Raw genomic sequence first — 21,261 nt, forward strand, 5'->3', positions numbered from 1 at the left:
CTGCACAGAATGCCTACGTTCCTGTGGTTAATGAAGCCCCTCAGTTCTCCACTAGGGAGAACATTTTAAATTCCTTGTCTATGAGTCTCCACACCTAGTTCATATCTGAATATGGTTCTACTGAATTCTTTATCTCTCACAGTGGGTTTCTGTTTCTTGCTTTGTCACATGTCCCGTATTTGGGTTAAAATCTGGACATTGTGTAGGACTGTGTCTATTCCCAGAAATGGTTCTGACTTCTCTGCTTCTGTGCCTTTGCATTGGTGTGGGCGAGGGATGAGTCAATCTGGTCAGGCGTTGAGCTTGACATGGGTTTTGTTCTGGTATGGTTCTCCTCAACGCACCGCCTCTAGAGTTAGACCAGTGAGTATTTCTCTCTATGGCCCTGTTCCACCTTCAGCTCGAGGTTTGCCTGCAGGCCTCTCCTCTCCATGCACCTTGCCCTGGCAGTGGACTCCTGCATCTTGGTACCTGACACTTGCTGATCTTGTTTGGTTGGAGGCCGAACATGATCATTGTTGTTTTGGTCCAGTCTCAGTCAGGAAGGTCTGTGTCTATGGGCCTTGGGACTCTTAAAGGTATTTCTCACTGATCTTGTCCCTTTCCCCAAAGGAGGAAATCACTGTCTTGAGTTCAGAATGATTTTCTTTCTCTTTCCCTTGGAGAGTTTTATGATTTTTGTTCAACCCCCTACCTTCATGGGTATTTGCCTGTGTCTTTTGAAGAATCTGCTGCCTTCTTCCATGAGCCTAAGACATTTTTCCATCAAGATATGGGGACATGGGTCAAGCACTCCTTACCTTTCCTAACACAGCAGTTATTCTTTTCCCTAAGTCCTGTGCCATCAAGGTAAGCTTCTGCAGTCTCCTTTCCTGGCCTGGTCTTTTTCCTGACCACACAGTGAGGTCTATAGAGAAGACCTTGTGAGAAGATGCAGATTCCCTTTGTATCTGGAAAAACATTGGTTCAATTCTCTCACTTAGGCCCAAACACAACCTTGAGCATTTCATCAAGCAGTTCAGCTGAAGTCTCCCCACCCTCTGGTAGGCAGCCCTGCCTTCTTTCCCCAACACTCCCAAGGCAACACCTCGCTCTCTGCTGGAGGCATCTGACTTTCTCCAGACTTCAAGCTAGTGGGTTCCAGGAAAGTTAGGATCATGTGCATTTTCTAGCTTCTTCCCATCGCTAAGCTAGGCATGACACTCCAGCTTGTACATTGTAAACCAAACAAAATTGTTTAAAATCTTTGTAAGAATTGTCAGGGAAAAGACAGATGATGATGGGGTAGACGCAGTAGACTGGAGAGGCCCAAAGCAATTTTGCTAAAAAAGTTAACTTTCCAGCTGGGTCCTAAAAGATAAGTCACGATTGTTCAAAAGAGATGGCAAAGCAGTGCGTGGAGATGGAACTGCATTTGCCAAGGCCCTGAAGCAAAAAGAGCGTGACCCGTAGAACTGAAAGAAAACTAGTTTGACCCGAGCAACGCAAGCGAGGAAGAGGAGCCCTACTCACGGACAGGGCCAGACCACGCAGTACCAAACGCCATGTTGGAGCTTCGGTCCCTATGGCAAGTGCAGCGGGAAATTTTTAGAAAGCATTAATTGTCTTGTATAAACAGAGAATCTGGAGTCCTTTAAGAGAGTGGTGCTATGGACTGAGCATCCCTAAAACAAAAATAGGAAAGTCAAAATACTCCAAAACTCAAAAGGCTTTCAACATTGGCATGATTCCACCAGCGGAAAAGTTTATACCTGAGCTCATGTGACAAATCACAGTGAAAACGCAAGCATGCTAAAAATATTATAAAGAATCACCTTCCAGCTACATGTATAAGGTATATATGCAACTTAAAAGGATTTCATGTTTGGACATGGGTCCATCCCCAAGACAGCTCTTTAGGTATATGAAAATACTCTAAAATCTGAAAATATCAGAAATTCAAAACATTTATGGTCCCATTCATTTTGGTTCAGGGCTACTCAACCTGTATGTAAGTGAATTTTTCCATCAGCATGAATGGTATTTAGAAACTCATCCCCAGTGTTGCGTATTAATTGTGTAAACTGCACTGATCCTGACCCTCTGATTCCAGCTAGACTATCACTCTCCATGGAAACCGATTTTTCCATCTACTAGTTGATTCTGACCCAGTACCATGAAATGGTTTTCTGGTGTTGGTTCGTATTTTATTTCTGCATTTTATCAGTGTGTCCCTGTTTACTCATTAGCCCACTAAACTTCCCCTCTTCCTCTTCCCCTGCCAATTGTGAAGTCCTAATGGTCAATAGCTGAGCAGTTTCTTACACTTTCATGAAACCCTTTTTTCTGTTGCTTTTAATGCTAATAACATCCCAGAAAGAGAAAAATTATCAGACTGATGTGGTGGTTTCATTTTTATCTCAAATTACTATGCAAGCATGTGATGCCCGAGTTCATCTGGCTAGCTATGAGCAGAGCAAATTAAATTACCCCAAGGAACCCAGGGAGAGGTAAGCCTGATGCTTACCTCTATTTTCCACAAATTCTTGGTACATTTTAATGCACAGAATTATGACAGAGCTATTGAATCATTTGGGGACATGTCCAGCTGGTGCCTCTATGGAGCAGGGCCTTCATTTACACATGCATTTAATTGCCTGTTCAGTATTGAAAACTAGCTCACATCTGTCTGGAACATGCTTTGTGCCACCCCCAGAACTGAAGTTGTCACATCTTATGTGTATATATATTTATTATATATACTGTTACAGGGTGGGGACCGTTGTTATGCCGTGTTATTGTGAGACTTACTCTGGTGTAAAGTGCTTGCACAATGACGGACAGCCAGTAAAGGCAGCCTCCAGGATCCCAAGCCAGGACTCTGTGACATCAACTTCTTTGCCACTGTGATGCGCAGAGCATTTACTTCCAGAACAGGTTGGTGAGAGTCCCTGAGAATCTGGGGCTGACTTAGTCTTGCCCCTGTTCTCAGAGAGCTCAAAGTCCAGGAAAGAGGGTGTGAGTGTCATTTACTAAGACACAGCCAGGGCATGCTGCGGGGCACGCTGCTGGGCATGCTCCTGGGAGGACCGGTCAAGGTCTGGCAGAGTCTGGAGCGTGGATGGCTGCATCGCTGGGCCAGGAGAGGGATGACAAGGGCCTCCATGACTATTCCCCAGGGGGCATGAATTTGGTCTGGGTCTTGAAGTATAAATAGGAGTTCATGAGTACCAAGGACAGAGTGAAGATTATCAGGCAAGTAAGTCATAGAAGGTTAAAAAGTGCGTCCTGTTCTTCAAAGTCAGCCCTGTTCTTCAAAGTCAGCACAACGGATGGAGAAAGGACAGTGGCCGGGTAGGAGGCCGTGGGGTGGTGGGACCTGTTTTTAGAAAGTTTTCGTGATAAGGATTTTGACCTTTGTTGAACAGTCAGTTGTAAAATGGTTTTAAGCCAGTGCTTTGAGCATGTCAGTAACCAGCAGTCATTCGATGGGAGAGCGTTTTGGGCAGGTACTGTGTGCTCAGTGAACAATACACATGGCTCCATTTTCCCAAAAGGCTAATGTAGCAGATGTTGTTATCCTTCCTACAAACGAGGAACTGAAATATAAATGACCCGAGGCCGTCGTGCCGGGGGCTGGGAGCCGAGTCTCAGTGGTAAAAGCCCGGCACCTTGAGCTCTCTGATCCTGGTCCTGTGGACCTGGAAAGGTCTTTCAGGGGCAGGGGGCGGTGGGCCTCCCAGAGTGGAGGCAGGAGGTAGTAAGGCCAGTACATGAGGCAGGCAGAGATGAAGAAGAGCAGAGTAGAGAGCAGAGGAGGTTAGGCAGGAAGTTCCTGAAAGGGAAAGTGACGAGGCTGGCAAGGAATCAAGGGCTCAGACACAGAGGCTCGCAAGGGGCCAGCCCGCCTGACCCCTCGGCCTCAGACTGCCACGGAGCAGACCACCGGCTGAGACAGAGGCCAGGAGAGGGGCCCGTGAGGGGGAGTGGGCGTGGCAGGTGGATGCTGTGCCCGAGGGACCTGCAGGTGGAGGTGCCAGCTGCACAGTCCAGCTGTCCTGGACCGGGAGGTCAAGCTGGCGACGTGGTCTTGCTGTGAAAGTCTCAGAGGGAAGGGGAGCTGCAGGCCAGCCCTGGCTGGGCCAAACATGTCACTCCTCCAGCTTCTGCCTCCCAGGGCAGAACACTGGGGGGACCAGGGAAAGTCCCTCGATGCCTCCTCCAGGCTGGAACGTGGGTTCTCAGTCACTGCTGCAGAACTAGGTCCTGGAAGCTGTCAGCGCAGGCCAGGGGCAGACAGACGGGCATCTCCCTCTCCACCGCAGCCGCCAGGACCCTCAGCAGCACTCACAGCCCTGGAGCGGCAGGCTGACGAGGTCACTGCAGGAAGTCATCGTGCTGTTGGTGGTTTTGGTCTAGTGAAGAAGTGAAGTCCGTGGGGGTAGCATAGGGTGGCAATCCCAGCAAGTGCGGGCACACATTTAGCAGGGGCAGGAAGACACCCTCTTTCATCAGACTCTGTGCCCTCGCCCTCTGGAAGGCCAGTTCTGTGGTGCTCTGCTGCCCTGGGAATCCAAAGTTACTTTCTACTTCAAATCTGCTTCCAAAGAGTGACTCAGCTGCTGGTGGAGGTGATTGGCAGGAGGCGAAGCTGGTCTTCACTTGCCCTGGGCCATGCCAGGGCACAGCCAAGGCTCCACGGTGCCCAGCGGTATGCTAATGGTTCCCAGGAACCCACAGAGCAAGCAGCACACAGCGGAGGGTGGATGAGTCCTCGGGAGGTGGGGGAATGGAGAACCAGTCTCCAAACAGTTTCCTTCAATGTGCATGACAATGAAGAGACTCTTATTTTTCCTTTTGAGTTGTATCAAAACCCTAATTTCCTCAAATGTGAAGTTCCTGGATCTTCATAAATGCACTTGCTTTTGATTCCAACTGAATCAACACATCAATTGTGGAGAGGTGTCGCACTATAAAACATAAGATATATGCAGAGTTACACGGGTGTGTATATATATTTATTATCTAGAGTTTTATTTTCATCATATACATAAAGATGGGATCATGCTGGGAAAGGAATGGACTTCGCAGGAGACAGAGCGAGGTTCTGACTGTTGTTGTGGTTAGCCCTGGAGAATGGAGGAGACTAGGTTCATTTGGGGCCTGGAGCCTCAGTAGCTGGGTCCCCTTGGACATGCCACTTCCTCTCTCCAAGCCTCGATTTCCTGCAATAGACATGATAATAGAACTCACCTTGCAAGGTCCTCCTGAGGGTAAATGAGAACAGGCAGGTGGAGCTCAGTAGGCCCCTGGCATCAGCACGGTGTGTCGAGTTAGCTCTCTGGGGAGGACATACCAGGCAAAGAATCATAAAGAGCTCCCGGCACCTGGTAGGTGCTCAGTAAATGGCCACATTAACATGGCAACTCTTGGTGTTGTAATAAAGCTGCTTCTCATTCCCATAGTAACAAGGGAACCACTGTCTGGAGCCTGAGTTTTGAGTTATAAGAATGACATTCCTGTCCAGCTCTTCCACTCACTATCTCCATGGCCTGAACCTGCCCTGGGCCTCACTGGGCCTGTTTCTTCATCTGGCCTGGGTTGCTTCAAGGATGGGATGGCTTACTGTATGTAGGTAGAACTCTGTGTGTCTACAAAGCTCCACCCAAATGCTGTGCACAGGTGGTGATGTTTGCAGTTGCATTTCCAGGAGCTGACAGACTTGCTCGGGGCTGTTCCTTTGAATGGGGCATTGGAAGAAATTTCAGCTTGTATTTTCCTAGATGACCTGGAGGAATTCCATCCACCCGTGATCTCGGCAGGCCTATGCAGACGTTGAACCTAGACAGCCTTGCTGGGTGTGGGAACGGCCTACTCAGAGGATCTGCTCACTGTGTCATCAGTGTTCTCCTGCCCCGAGAGTCCTTCATAGTGTTGGCCCAGAGCATATGGCTCCCTCCTCAGTGGGACACGTGACAGCTGGCTCAGACTCCACGTTGTTGGGAAGGTGGATGAATTCTTGCTGAGCTCCTACAATATCTCCTGCAGCGGCTGCTGCTCCTTCAAGATTAGCTGATTTATAAACTGTGTGTCAAGAGGTTGGAACAGGGCTTGGCCTGAGGGGAGGGCTGTATAGATGCTTGTTGTTTCTATCATGATTGTTGATCTTTTTAATCAGTCAACAGATTTCCCTGTATGTCCTCATGCCAGGAGAGGCATGGAGGACCAGGGAAAACAGAAGTTCCCTGCCCTCAAGGAGCTTTGAGCCCAGAGAGAAAGCAGACCAGTAAGCCAAATGCAGAAAGAGGTGGAGAGAGTTTGGGGGCAAAGAGGAAGCCTCCAGGTAGCCCAGGGATGAGGATACAATAATAGCACAGTGCACCATCCTGAGGGTCCTCGTATGTGTGAAGAGCCTTGTCTGCACAGGTCAGTTCTTGGAGAATGTGGCCCTGGAGCTACATCTTTGATGACAGGGCCTGGTGAATTAGGGAAGTGAGAGAGGGACGGAGAGAGATGAGGTGTCCCAGTAGCAGCACAGAGCTGAGCAGGTGGAGCCAGCATGGCATGGGCAATCACAGTGGCACAATACAGCTGTCCCCCTGCCATGGTTTTCTTTCCACAGCCTCAAGTATCCAAGATCAACTGTGATCCAAAAATTCTAAAGGAAGAATTCTAGAATAAAGCAGTTTATAAGTTTTAAATTGTTTGTGCTGTTCTGAGTAGTGTGATAAAATATGCTGTCCAGACCAGGCTGTGAATCATGCCTCTGTCCAGTGTATCTATACTATATAGCTTACCCTCCCGTTAGTCACTATGTTATCAGATCAACAGTAACAGTATCACAGTGTAACTGTAGCCTAAAGCTACATTGCAATGCCAGCCACTCACTTCATCTCATCAGGTGGCTCATGTATATCACACATGAAGAAGTACAAGCCAGGAATAGTGGTGTGTGCCTGGAATCCCAATGACTGAAGAGGCTGAGGCAGGAAGATTGACAGCTTGAGGCACTCCTGAGTAACTTATCAAGACCCTTCTCAAAAGTAAAAAATAAAAATAAAAAGGGGCAGGGAATGTAGCTCCGAGATAAAGTACCCCAAGTTCAATCCCCTGTATTGAAGAAGAAGAGGAGAGGGGAGGAGAATATGGAGGAGAAGAGGAAATACAGAAGAAGAAGATATTCTCAGAGAGAAGGAGATGGCACTCCCTTGACTTTTATGACAGTACATCGTGTTATTAGGAGTGCTCTCTCTTATTCACTATTGTTAATCTTTCCTGGAATGAACAGCTGCATCACCTGCAGCATCAATGCAAACTCCCGAACCTGGAGTCACCCCTAGAGGGAGTAAGAGGGTAGCTGGGGCAATTTCTCTTCCTCCTGAGCCAGTAGCCAACTCTAACAAGGAGGGGACACAGCCCAGCGGTTTCCGGAGGACCCGTCGTCACCTCTGCCACACAGACATTACAAGAGCCTGAGAGCCACGTTTACTTCTGAGACAAACATGGACCAGCTGGACCAGCTCTGTGGCATAAGGGTGAAAGAGCTAGTGACATGCATTTATTAAGCACCTACTGTGTACTGGCCGAGTAGCAAGCTTGGGAGGGAGGAGTAGAAAGCAGAGAATGTATCTGACACTGATCCCAGAAGCTCAGTCCCCTCCTGGTGGTCCCTGGTGCAGGGGAAGGATTTGTTCTCTGAAGCCCAGAGACACTCAGTGCAGCTCTGCTGAGCTTCTAGGTGACCTCGGCAAGTTCCTTGCCTTTAAACAACAGGACTTATTTTCTCACAGCTCTGGAAGCCAGAAGTCTGATACCAAGGCACTAGCAGAGACACACGCCTCCAGGAGTCCCCAGGGAAGGAGTCCCTACCTCTTCCAGCCCCTGGCCACTCCAGGTGTCCTTGGCTGGTGGCCATATCACTCTGGACTCTGCACAGAGTTATCTCCTCAGTGCCCCAAACCCTCCTCCCCTTTGTCTTTTAATACATCAATCATTTTGTTTAGAGCCCAACCTAAATCCAGGGTCCTTTGTTTTTCCCTAAGATATTTAACTTAATTACATCTGAAAAGACTCGATTCCAAATATAGTCCCATTCACAGGTACAGGGCATTGGGGCTTGGACATATCTTTTCAGGGTGCTGCCTGCCTCCACACCCCACCTTGTGCCTCAGCTTCCTCATCTGAAGATGGAGCTCATGTGGTCCCCATCTCCCTGGCATCTGGGAGGGTAGGCAGGCCTGTGCACTGACCCCCAACACAGCACCTGCCGCCACTCACCCCTCTGTGAAAGGCTGGTGTCTGGGACACGGCTTGTGCCCGTCATTCCAACTCTAAACCTGAACCTGGCCCTCGAGGCTAAGCACAATGACTCCAGGCCACCAGAGCAGTCATTTTGATGGCATAAGAGTTATGACATAAGTGTTGTTTCTGTTCAGTCATCAGCCCCAAGCGCTGCGGGAGGAGGGGGTTTATCACTTGATTGGGTCATGACAGCTGGGAGGATCAGTCACCTGCAGTTTCTACCTTGAATTCCTCAGGGCTGTCCTGCTCAGGGCTGTCCTGCTGTCCAGCAGCTGTCCAGATGTGGGGATGCGCAGACTCCTCCTCTCCCAGAGCCCTTGGGATAGAGGGAAGGGGGACAGGTGTGTGGCTTGTGGTTCAGGGTGGGACGTCCCTGTGGGCTCAAGCTCAGCTTCTGGCTAGGTCCTGGGATCCAGGTGGGACGTGGGCGAACACAGCCTGGGCCCAGCACCTGTTGAGAAACCAGTAAAGATGTTCTCTCAGATGCTTCGGGAACAGGTCAGCTTGTTGAGTTTGGAGTCAGGCTGAACTGGGGGTCACAGGAAGGGACCCACAAAAAGATGCTGAAAATGCAAACCCTCAGGGTCCAGAGGAGGCTGAGGAGGACGGAGTTCAGGACAGTCCCACTTTCTGGTCTGGGTGACTGTGCAGGTGGTGGGGCGGCTAAGGGAGAGCAGAGCAGCCGCTCAACCCCCATTCATCATGCCTGCTGTTCACAGAGCACCCTGGGCCGGGCATCCTGCTGAGCGACGGGCTTGTGTCAGCCTAGTTAATCCCCCAACAGTCAATGAATAAACCACTGCTATTAACGCACATTTTATAGACGGAGGCCAAGGGAGTTCAGAAAGCTTGTTGAACCCTGCTCCAGCCAGCCGCCTGTCTGCCTGTTTCCCACAGGCCTTTGTCACGATCAAATAACCTAAAGGGACATTTCCTCAAGCTCCCTCCAGGCCCAGAGCATGTTTTAAGCTGAAAGAGCCTAGGTGTGAGCCTAATTCAAACAGGGACACGGCAGAGAGCAGAGCACTTGCCAGCTCCGTGCAGCTGGGCTCAGGGTCCCTCTTGGAATCTGTCTGTGTAGGGTGGCAGATGCTGGCGCATCCTGGATGCTGTTGGAGAAGGGAAAGGAGCACCACATGAAATGGAAAACCAACAGAGAGCCTCTGTCGAGACTAGGGGTGCTGGGTGCATGGTCTCTGCTCAGCAAAGACTTGAAGAACAGGACACAGAGATGGAAGCCAGCCGCAGGGTCATTGCAAAAGCCACGGACAGACTTGTCCGAAGAGAAGGGGGCCCCAGAGCTGGATTCCGGTGGGGAGGGTCGGCCTGTCCTTCTCAAGGTCTGGAATTTCCTCCTCCCCTTACCTGCTCCCCTGCTGTGTGCTCCTCCTACTGTTGATCGGGTGCCCCTCTGTCCATGCGTCCATGTGTCTGTTTAGTGATTTTATTGGATCCCCTGCTTAGGAGCACAAGGAGGGGAGCGTCTGTCTGATTGTGTCTTGTGTCCACAAGTGCTTCTGTCAAGCAGGAAGCCGACCTCATCAGAATCCTCTCCACCCTGCCCCCACCTCCTCCTCGCCATCGTGCCCGGGCTGCCCAGGCCCTTCTGCACCTCCCCACCAGCCGCCCTGTTCTTTCTCGCCTGCCCCCATGCCTAGTGCCAGCCTGGAAATGAAGTCCAGATGGCTTCCAGCACAACCCGTGTGGCTCCCTGGGACAGACTTTGTCTTCTCTGGAAACTGAAACATGGAACTATGGGCAGGAACTCCCAGGACAGCCACCGTGCCCTGAAGGATAGGGGCCCACCTCTGTCCCTCTTCCCATCCTCACTGTGTTTTCTATTGTGAAATTCATAGAACACAGAATCGACCACCTTCGAGTGGACGTTCAGTGGCCTGCAGTCGGCCCCAGTGCTGTGCAGCATCATCTCCATCTAGTTCCAAATAGTATCACACCCAGAGGAAACCCAGAACCCTAAGGCGGCTGCTTCCACCCCCTCCCCTGCCCCAGCCCTTGGCACCCGCCATCTGCCTTCCGGTACACTCCCCTGTGTCCAGAGAGCACCGCTCCTGAGGCAGCTCCAGGCACAAAGAGCTCTAAGCCTCCCGGGGGACACCTGGCCAGGGAGCTGGGCAGGAGGCTCAGCTTTTCCCTCCTCGCTGCGGGTCTCGCCCACCCCGTCCATCAACCCCCCACTGCACCCACCCACCGTGGCCAGGTGAACCGCCCTTCCAGCAGGGGCATCTAGGGCTCCTGTTTGCCTTCTGCACAGATGGCCACACTTTCCTGGGATGCTGCACCTTGCTCTGGAGCCTGCTCCTGGCTGACCCAGGGCGGGCACCGCCATGAGTGAGGATCCTGGCTGCACCTCCCGAGAAGCTGGGTTCTTTCCCTGCGTCCCCTCCAGGGTCGTGGTCACCAACTGTAACATGCGATGTATTCTCTTTGTCTTGTCTTTGGCAGCCCCCGAAGTCTTCCAGGTGTACGTGGACGGAGGCCCCGGGTACTCATACCCTGTCGACTGGTGGTCCCTGGGCGTCACGGCCTACGAGCTGCTGCGGGGCTGGGTGAGATGCGTGGGGACAGGAGGGACCACGGAGCGGGACTGAGGTTCTCATGTGGGCTGGGTGGATCGTGGGCTTCTGTCCCCACAGCTTGTGTGTCACCGGAAGGCCCTGAGCATGAGAAGGGCCCTCTGCGGGCTCCTGGTCCAGCCCTGCCTTCTGCTGCCGGTTAACAGCAGGTCAGAAGCCCTGCGGCTTCCAGCTCCCCTCTGAACACACCCGAAACCCCTGAGCCTGGCTTCCTGGCTCCATCAAGGCCCTTAAGGGTAGAGACTGTGCTGTAGAGCTGGGCCGGGGTGGTCGGTACACATTTTAATTTTAGTTCATTTGCATTTAATAGCTGAGACGAGTAACAGAGCTACTTGACAACCAACTAATCACCCATATTTTATTTTTTATTCTAATTTGTTATATATGACAGCAGAATGAATTATAATTCAATATTACACACATAGCGCACAATTTTTCCTATCTGGTTGTATACAAAGTATGTTCATACCATTTGTGTCTTCATACGTGTACTTAGGGTAGTAAATGTCCATCTCATTCCACCATCTTTCCTACCCCTGCCCCCTCCCTCTCCCTCCCTCCCCTTTGCCCTATCTAGAGTTCCTCCATTCCTCCCATGCTCCCCCGAAATCGCCATTATGAGTCAAGATCCTCATATCAAAGAAAACATTCAGCCTTTGGTTTTTTGGGATTGGCTTGCTTCACTTATTATCTTCTCTAACTCCATCCATTTACCTGCAAATGCCATGATTTTATTCTCTTTTAATGCTGAGTAATGTTCCACTGTGTATATATACCAAAATTCCCCTATCCATTCATCCACTGAAGAGCATCCGGGTTGGTTCCATAATTTAGCTATTGTGAATTGCTCTGCTATAAACATTGATGTGGCTGTGTCCCTGTAGTATGCTGTTTTTAAGTCCTTTGGGTATAGACTGAGGAGAGGGACAGCTGGGTCAAATGATGGTTCCATTCCCAGCTTTCCAAGGAATCTCCATACTGCTTTCCATATTGGCTGCACCAATTTGCAGTCCTACAGCAGTGTATGAGTGTACCCTTTCCCCACATCCTCGCCAACACTTATTGTTGTGTTCTTAATAGCTGTCATTCTGACTGGCACGAGCTAAAATCTTAGTTTTGATTTGCATTTCTCTAATTACTAGAGATGCTGAACATTTTTTCATATATATACTGATTGTTTATAAATCATCTTCTAAGGAGTGTTCAGAACCTTGGCCCCTTTATTGATTGGGTATTTGTGGGTTTTTTGGTGTTTAGCTTTTTGCGTTCTTTAGATACCCTAGAGATTAGTGCTCTATCTGATGTGCAGGTGGTAAAAATTTGCTCCCAAGATGTAGGCTCTCTATTCACATCACTGATTGTTTCTTTTGCTGAGAAGAAACTTTTTAGTTTGAATCCATCCCATGTATTGATTCTTCATTTTAATTCTTGTGCTATAGGAGTCTTATTAAGGAAGTTGGGGCCTAATCCCACATGGTGGAGATTGGGGCCTACTGTTTCTTCCAATAGGTGCAGGGTCTCTGGTTTAATTCCTAGTCCTCAATCCACTTTGAGTTGAGTTTTGTACATGAACTAATCACCCATATTTTCATTCATGAAGAAAGCATTATGAATAAGACTACTTTCAAGGCCTGTCTTCCCAGAACAAGTATTGTTTGAAAATAAGGCTGCCTCACCCCTCAGGACCACAGTTTTCTCCACTGTATGGTGGGAACACCATCCTTCAGTCCTCTCTGGAGCAGCGGTCAGAGGGTCTGGGCACTGCTCATGGGAGACCGGGCCTGGGTCTTACTGGAGCTCAGAGCTCCTGCCACTGGTTGTGGCCGTGACATCTGTGGGCCGTGAGCATTCCAGGAGGACAAATATTAGTCATCATCCTCTAGTTCAGGCCACTATTTTCTGCTCTTGATCTCAGTTATTTTCCCTAAATTCCTCAAAAACAAGATTACAGTACACGGCGTTTTTAGAATGCAAAAAAAGAAGAAAGAAATGTGAATTTCCTCCTTTTCTCCAGCACTGAATAAAGAATTAACAGCCCACAATCTTACTTGCTTCTGGTTGCGTCATTTGGTTCTGTGGATAGACATGCTCAGGGGAAGACGTGAGGCTCCCGACACTGTGGACCAGAGCACGCAGGCATCTGCCAGCGGTTGCTAGTCATACATCACCCACCACACAAGGGACCTTGGCCAGAGCTGCCCTCGCTGGCTGGACGCCCACCAGCAGAAAGGACCAGAACAGTCAAAGATGAGGCTTGTCGAGAAGTACCGGGGATGGAGGGAATCTTGCTGCTTCAAAATAATGGCTTCATTTTTCATTCTCCTGGGAGTTCTGCTCAGAGATCCAGATGTCAGTTTCAACAGAAGAGGACGAAGCACATGGTCAGCCAGGGGCCTTTGGCATGGGCACAGGATAACTGAATGAAAGGACACCTGCTATGGACAGTGCAAACCTTGGTCCCAGATGCTTATGACTGGATTAAATTTCTCCCCAGAAGGCAATGGGCCTATGCAAAGGGCTACTCTGCACTCACTCTGGAACAATTGCTGCAGTCAAAAGCTCCACTGAGAAGCCCTCGCATTTGCTGGTGCCCAGTGTGAATCTAAAGTTCCCCATGCTCCTTGCAATTCCCCAGTCGTCCAGTGGCAGTGTCCCTGACCCACCCAGGAACATCTCGCCTCTAGAAGATGAAAAAGTCAGAGGGAATTTCCCTGCCCGTGATCTAGGATTTCAGAGCTGGAATGCTCCGGAAATGTCGGATAGGAAAGGGGTGCTATTGATATGGACTGTCGGCCACGGGGCCTGGGAGTGCTGCGGTCCTGCCCAGGAAACAGCCCTGTCTCCCACGAGGAGCCAGGGAGCGGGCAGGGTATGAGGCTCAGGTGGGCACAGGTGGGGCTTACCGACTGCCTAGGAGGCAGGGGCAGGATCCAGCTTCCTAGAGCCAAAGGGGACTCTTGGTTCCTTTCCCCACAGGCCACCTGGAGAGCAGGCTCCCGTCACCCTGGGTCACCAACCAGCCCTCTAATGCAACCAGCGTAGGGAGAGATGTCAGGAGCTATGGGAAAGCATACAGGACACCAGTGGCCATTCACAAAGAATTCGGTGGCAACAGGCTGGCAGGGAGCACTTCTGTCCCTCAGGGAGCACTTCTGTCCCTCAGGGAGCACTTCTGTCCCTCAGGGTGCTTCACCAACCCACGCCTCCTCTCCCTCACGGTGTTCTCTCCAGGGGCAGCTGGCTGGACGAGTGCCCTCTCCACAGTGCCCTCAGTCCTGCTCCCGTCCCCACTCAGAGGGGGCATTTGCATGTCAGGTGCAGAAGCAGTGACGTCATCAGCATGGGCCAGCGCAGTTTGCTGGTCTGACCAGCATCCCAAGGAGCAGCTGTCTTGTCACACACAGGAAAGTCAGTTTCTAGAGATGGCACTAGCATGCCCTTGTCCCTGTGTGCATGAGAAAGCAGGGTCTTTCGAGATGAAGTGTGTCTGGACATTGTTCTCATTGTTCCCTTTACTTGGCTAGGTTGGGGGAGCAGGAGGGGCATTCAGAGACGTGGTGTTTCACTGCCCCCTTTTCTTTGGGGATGATATTCTGTGGTGCCAGGTCTTCCTTTTTGCTTGCCCACTGACCACCTCCCTCACCTGTGTTCCCTTTGCCTTTGACCTTAGCGCTTATCCTGGGGACTCCTAGGGGACAGGCAGATGGAGAAACTGGGCATGAGCAGAGGCAGTGACTAGAGGAGACTCTGGAGCTCCCCCTAGAGGTTGGGGTGCAGAACTGAGAACCACCAGGAGCACACCTGGTGGGCGGCTCCACCTGAGGGAGGGTCGAGGTGGCCCTTGGGTTGGGCACTGACTGTCCCTTACTTAGTAAGGCTCACAGCTACTTTCCCTGAATCAGGAGTCCGGGAGGCAAAGGCCTCTGCCCTCCTTCCACAGGAAAGTAGGGCTTCTGGAATCCTTCAGGGACTTCCCTGTTCCTGAGTTTCCTGGACTCCAGGACCCGGCAGAGGTGGCTGGACAGCTCCAGGGGGAAAGCGTGCGTCAGGCTTTGGAGATTTAAGGTGCCTGACCAACTCTTCTTGTTCTGTAGTGGAATTCTGGGGCAAGAGCATTCAATTAGATGGTCTCCAAAGCCCAGCTTGGCTCTAGCAGGTAAAATAATAGGTCTCTGGCAATTCTTTTCCTCTTTATTCCCTCTCTGTCTTCTAAATTGACATTTTTTTTTTTGTAAACTGAGTTTCTTGGAATAGAGACACCTGCACTCCATAATGAGTAGATACAGTGTCCTGCTGCTAAAATCGCTTTACCAGCAGTGCACGCAATTACTTTACTGTATAAATACCAACTGGCTTTCTGGGTCAACGTGACCTCAGGCCAGTGAGTGAGAACTAAGCATCAGTAGAACTCTTCTCCAGCAGACAGAATATTGATCTGAGTATTTCCCGGTATTCTAGTCAGAGGACCTGGTTCCCTACACCCACTCAGACAGACGCGGGCCAAACCTCAGCCTAAAGTCTTGGCTGCCTCCGTCGCAGGCCTCTGTGCTTCTGAAAGCACTGACACATTGGCCTGGAGGTGTGCTGTGGTCCTGCTCATCATGGTTGGGATCCGTCGGGTTCCCTCTAGAAGTGGAGGGAATTGCAGGGTGACAGAGAGGGCAGCTCCCTCGGAGGTGGGTGGGACAGCAGGATTGAGCAGTGCCTGGAGCAGGCCAGAAGGAAACAGAGACGACGTGGCAACCACAAGAGGCTTCTCATTTGTTTCGGGGGGTTCTCTCCCTGGGTGCTTGGATTTGCAGCTGGGGGTCGGGGCATTACAGGTAGAGCAGGAAGAGGGAATCATCTGAGCCCTGGGAAGCTCTTTCCATCTCTGAACCTCAATCCTCAAAATGGAGTTGGAGGTGAGACCACGTGGTCTCCAGGGTCCTCGTGCTCTCAGCAGCTGGGTTCCCAGGGTGGGCTGGCACCTGGTGGGTGATAGTTTATTGAGAAGAAAAAGGTGAGAAGTGACCCTGAGCAGCCCAGAAGCCCAGCTCCCAGCCCTTGGCCCTGTCCAGGTGGTGGTCCCGAGCTCTACCCTTTCACCCCGCTGGACTTAGAAGCACCCCCTGCCCCTGCACTCACAGGAGCCCCCAGGTTCCTCGCAGCCCTCCGTCCACACCAGATGGCTCTGCTGCCTGTCTGTCGTGCACCAGCACCGTCACCACCCCACTACCCACCCCAGCAGTCCCAGCAGGATGGGCCCGTCAGCACACAGCACAGGAGGGAGGGAGAGTCAGACCCCTCCGTCAGAACTCGCTGGAGGACGGTGGGAGTCTCATTTGCTTTTGTGGCTGCAGAACAAAGCTGCACAACCTAGGGCTTAGGCATCAGGCCTTCATCATCTCACAGCTTTGGAGGCTGGACGTCCAAGGCCAAAGTGCTGGCAGGGCCGGCTCCTCCTGCAGGCCGTGAGGGCAGGGTGTGTTCCGGGCCTTTCTCCTGGGCTTGTGGTCAGCTGTCTCCTCCCTCTTCTTTTCCCTGTGTGCCCCTCTCTTAGTGCCCCAGTTTCCCTTCTTATAAGGGCACTAGTGGTATTGGGTCAGGGCCCACTCTAATGACCCCATGTCAACTTGATCTTCACACAAGGTTGTACTCTGAGGTCTTGGAGGCTCGAACTTCAAACCCTGAGATTTCTTTGCGGGGGCAGGGGGTAACAATTCCACCTAGAACAGCAGTGCTTGTGGCCATGTCTCAGTGGGTCACCTGCCTGGGCTTTAAGCTCAGTGCCCAGCTCTGGGAAGTGGAGCCCCTGATTTGTGTTCTGTAAAATAGCCACACTCATGGTCACTAACTCAGGAGGATACAGAGTGTTGGTCGCACGAACAGAGCTACCTTCTCTGTCACCCTGCAATTCCCTCCACTTCTAGAGGGAACCAGACCGATCCCAACCATGATGAGCACCCTCAGTTGAGGTGGCTTTTGCTCTTTCTGATGTGGTCATCATTGCTGGTGAAGGACACCACGTCCTGCAAGTGCAGCAGCAGGCGGCCCCTGCAGATGGGAACAGGCCACTGAAAGCAAGGACATATTTGCAGAAGGTTAGCGTGTCGAGTTCACCAGCCGTCAAGAGAGCCCACAGGTTTAGGATTTGCTCTGAGAGTTATGGAACAGAATGGACAGCTCCCGGTCAACCACCAGCCCTGTGGAATTGAAGGCCTGGCAGCCGGAGCAGGTGACTGTGATCCCAGGTGCTGCCTGGCTCATGGCCAGTGGCCCCTCACCTCCTGCAGACGGCCTGATGCAGCACCCTCGCCCTCATGCTCCAGGACCCTGCTCAATGGCAGATGTGACTCAGGGCTCCAAGAACAGGGAAGACCATAATAGACCCCCCCCCTACTTCAAGGAGCCCTCAGCTTCCTGGAGGAGCTAGCGGTCATCTTACCACCAATAGGAATGCAGCAATTCCACCCTAGACATCCAGGTCCACATGGATTAATTAGAACTCACTCTGAAAAACGTCTCCAGGACCAGCTTGGTCCTGCAGCAGCCTTTGCTTCTCTAGCCCTGAGTCACTCACAGTGCAGACCTGGAACCAGGTGGACCACAGAGCCACGGGGAGGACGAAGGGGCTCTGCGAGAGCCGTCCTTCAGGGCAAGGAGAGGACTCATGCTCCGGCAGCTGCGTCTCCATGGTCACGGCCGAGAAAGGCTTCCCAAGCTCAGCCAGACGCTGCTGGTGGCCCGGCTCGGAAAGCAGGTAGCATCATGGTACACCTCGCAGAGAGCAGAGCTTGCACATCCTCACACGGGAGAGGATGGCAGGTCACTGTCAGGTGGAAGAAGTCCAGCCTCCTCCACCCCTAAGTCAACCAGACCCAAAGAATGACCGTTTCCCACTCAACCAGGACATAAAGCTGGTGACTGGGGCCCACCAGTGGGTGGGAGCTGTGACTGGAGGTGTCCCTGGGTGCCAGATGGGTGGTGGGAGTCCACACAGGAGCCCATGACCAGAGCAGGCACTATGGCCAGGCTGCCAGGTGTGAGTTCTGCACCTGACACTTATGGGCTGGGTGACCTCAGAGAGTCACTGACCTACTGTAGCCACAACCCACCTGCTGGGTTCCAACACTGCCCCCTGGGCCAGTCCATGTCCAGGCCACCTGCCCCACCATGAAAGATGAACACCCACCATTGCCTGAAAGAGAGAATAAGCCATCTTCTAACTACGCCATCTGAGCCCATGGGTGCTGCCGTCCAGGGCTCTCTCTGACCTGGCTGTTGTCCTTTGGTTTCAGAGGCCATATGAGATCCACTCAGCCACGCCCATTGATGAGATCCTCAGCATGTTCAAGGTGGAGCGTGTCCACTACTCTTCCACGTGGTGCAAGGGCATGGTGGCCCTGCTCAAGAAGGTAAGGGAGGGCAGCCCCACCTGCGGTCATCTAGGGCAGACACAGGTGTGCCCGCAGGTGGAGGAGTGCAGACCCCAATGCAGGACCACGGAGTCCACACCCAGCTGGGCTCTGATACCCAGGCACGAGCCACCCCATGAGGACACACAGATCACAAAGCCACAGACGGTGGAGCCCATGACAGCAAGCCACAGGCTCCTTTCACTCCTCTACAAGCTCCTGATAAATACCAATGCTGGATGCATCTGGCTCTTAGCCCACGGAGCTGTTAGCCACTGGGCATCTCCTGACGTGGGGCAGGGACTGCTGCTGTAGTGGAAGAGGCTGTCCCCTGGTGCAAGGCCTGGCCCAGCACCACCTGCCATCTGGGGGCCTGTGAGAAATGCACACCTTCTGGCTCTACCCCAGAGCTCCTGCGGGGGCCCCCGCTGACTGTCTTGACCCACTCCCCATGGCTCTGAGGCCGGCTCTAGCTTGGCACAGCCAGGAGACCTGGGTTCCCTCCTTGTGAGAATAAGCCATCTTCTAACTACGCAACCTGAGCCCACGGGAGCTGCCGTCCAGGGCTCTCACTCTGACTGTCGACTCCGTGGTCCTCCATGGCATCTCAAGTCCTGCGCGTGGTCGGCACAGCCACGAGAAGCACAGCAGTGTGGGCTGAGGGCCTGGGTTGAGGACCACGGCTCCCGTTTCATCCCTACGACCCCTGTGGTCAGGGCTGGCTGCCGTCCCCATACCTGAGAGAGGAAAGGCGAGAGAGCGAGGGAGAGCACAGCTGTTCAGTGGACGCCATGGGGCTGCTAAAGGCAGAGGGAGGGAGGTCTAGAGCCCGAGTCCTCCTCGCTCCTGCCTCAGTCCTGGGGCAGCCGTGTGGCCTGTGAATTTCCAATCAGTTAATGGTATCTTAAAGGCAACCCCCACCTGGTCCCAGTGCCAGTGGTTCCCAACCCTCACTGATCACCAGAAGCATCCAGAAGTCCCCCCGCTGCCAGAACCCACCCTCCCTACCCACCCCCCGAGGCAGAATCTCTGGCCCCGGAAGCGTCCACTGGCATGCTCTAGAACAGCTGCTCTAGACGGTGGACTCCAGAGAGCTCTGAGATGGAGCCTGCTTAAACCTATACCCGTCCTCTGGGGACAGCCCCTAAACAGAGCCACTGTGACCAGCAGATACAACCCCCGCCAGGTGGCTTCAGGTGGTGTGGCAGCAGCCTACCCAGCAGCCATAGCTGGGACACTTCTGCAATGACAGGTGACAAATGGCAGTGAACTGGTGGTGTGGGGAGGGGTCCGACTTCTGGCTCCCACCTGCAGACAGCTCCCCAGACACATGCCAGGTCCTGGCCAAGCATGGGGTCTCACCCTGACCTTCAGCTGGCATGGAGGGACTGGCGTGGAGGGACTGGCGTGGAGGGACTGGCGTGGAGGGACTGGCGTGGAGGGTCTGCCACGTTCTCCTGCTTTGACGAGGAAACAGGTGCAGAGCGTGAGCACCTCACTGAGGCCACCTGGCCCTTCGGTGGCACCCCAGGGATAGGGCCCCTGCTCTTTCACCTCTAGCCCTGTGCCCCGTGTACCTGTGACCCAGCGCACTTGGAAAGCCCCTCCTGGAGCTGCGGGGGAGCCTCTGAGCTGCCTGTCCCTTACTAGCAGAAAGTCATCTGAAGAGAAGCTAAAAACAGTCCCCTTGGCCGAATGCAGGGCCACCCCCTTGGGTCACCTCGTAGGTATCCAGGGAGAATTGCACCTTCCTTTACCAGGTTGAAGTCCTAGGTCAAGGCTGGTGCCCTCCTTGTCTCTGACGGGAAGTCCACAGGCATCCGGGAGAGGAGGCCTGTGCGCATTTAGTCCCAGAAAGGAACATGGAGGCTAGGAATCTAGGCCTGCCCCACAGCCCCCGGCCCACAGCCCCTGGCCCACAGCCCCTGGCCCACGACCTGCAGAAGCTGCCTGGCCTGGCTGTCCTCCCTGGCTATGGGAGGGGCGTGTAGCTGGTGCTTCCACTGCAGTCCAGACAGGGCAGGACGCTGATGGGCATGACAAGCCGGAGACCTCGTGCTTGATGGTTCCCGGGTGACACCCCCACCCTCTGAGTCCTTGCTCGCCTCCATGGACACACAGTTCAAGGAAGCACATTTGCCCTCTGACCACAGCTCCTGACCAAGGACCCCGAGAGCCGCCTGTCCAGCCTTGGTGACGTTCAGAGCGCACCCTACCTGGCTGACATGAACTGGGATGCAGTGTTCGAGAAGGCGCTGACACCCGGCTTTGTACCCAATGTGAGTGGGGGTCCCGTTGACGTCACACTTCCCCTCAGAGGTCCCCACTGTGGCACTCAGCATGACCCCTGCAGCTGGCCAGTGAGCCCTCTGCTGGCCAAGGCCACTGGAGCACCAATGGGCTCACATTTCGCTGGGATTCGGGGTGGACTTGAGCCTGGAGTTCAAGGTCTGCTGAGCCTCTTTCCTCACATACCACAGGGGTGCAGGCAGGCAGTGGGGGAGCGGCCGGTCTGCTGTCCTGCCTGCGTGGACTGCCTCGTACGGGAAGAGAGACAGGGGCCTGCCCACCCGTGAGCCTGCAAAACACACCAAGGCCAGGAGGGGAGAGGTGGCAGGGGAGGCGAGGAGGCGGGGGCGCTTGGCAGAGAGCTGAATGAAAGAGGAGCCAGGCACACGGAGGTCCTGAGATTCCCAGGCCGAGGGGCCACCAGGATGACGCACCTGGAGGTGGCAGAAAGCCCAGGTTTCAAAGAGCAGTTCAAAGATTTTATAGCTGCAGCAGAATAAAACCACAGGGAAAGTGACCGGAAGTGAACTGAGGGGATGCCCGCCGTGCCGGGGGATGCCCGCCATGCCAGGGAGGTTTGCCCCTAATGTCTCCCATTCGATCCCTAGCACTGCAAAATAGCCAGACAACAATGATGATGATAGGGTAATGACAACGCGGGATGTTTCTCCAAATCAGTTTCCCGAGTCCAGGGCTTCCAG

The 21,261-nt window shown here is 52.9% G+C and overlaps 1 protein-coding gene across 2 annotated transcripts in view; it reads left to right on the forward strand.

Moving 5' to 3' along the window:
• Positions 1-21,261, forward strand: part of Stk32b (serine/threonine kinase 32B) — a 257,345-nt gene that overhangs the window by 221,544 nt on the left and 14,540 nt on the right. For both annotated transcript variants that reach the window (XM_026395321.2, XM_026395322.2), the window contains 3 exons: positions 10,744-10,847; positions 18,155-18,271; positions 20,425-20,550. In XM_026395321.2, coding sequence (XP_026251106.1) covers positions 10,744-10,847; positions 18,155-18,271; positions 20,425-20,550 — 347 coding nt within the window. The remainder of the gene's footprint in view (positions 1-10,743; positions 10,848-18,154; positions 18,272-20,424; positions 20,551-21,261) is intronic.

This window comes from Urocitellus parryii, chromosome 10, assembly GCF_045843805.1.
Source record: "Urocitellus parryii isolate mUroPar1 chromosome 10, mUroPar1.hap1, whole genome shotgun sequence".
Classification (NCBI taxonomy): Eukaryota; Metazoa; Chordata; class Mammalia; order Rodentia; family Sciuridae; genus Urocitellus; species Urocitellus parryii.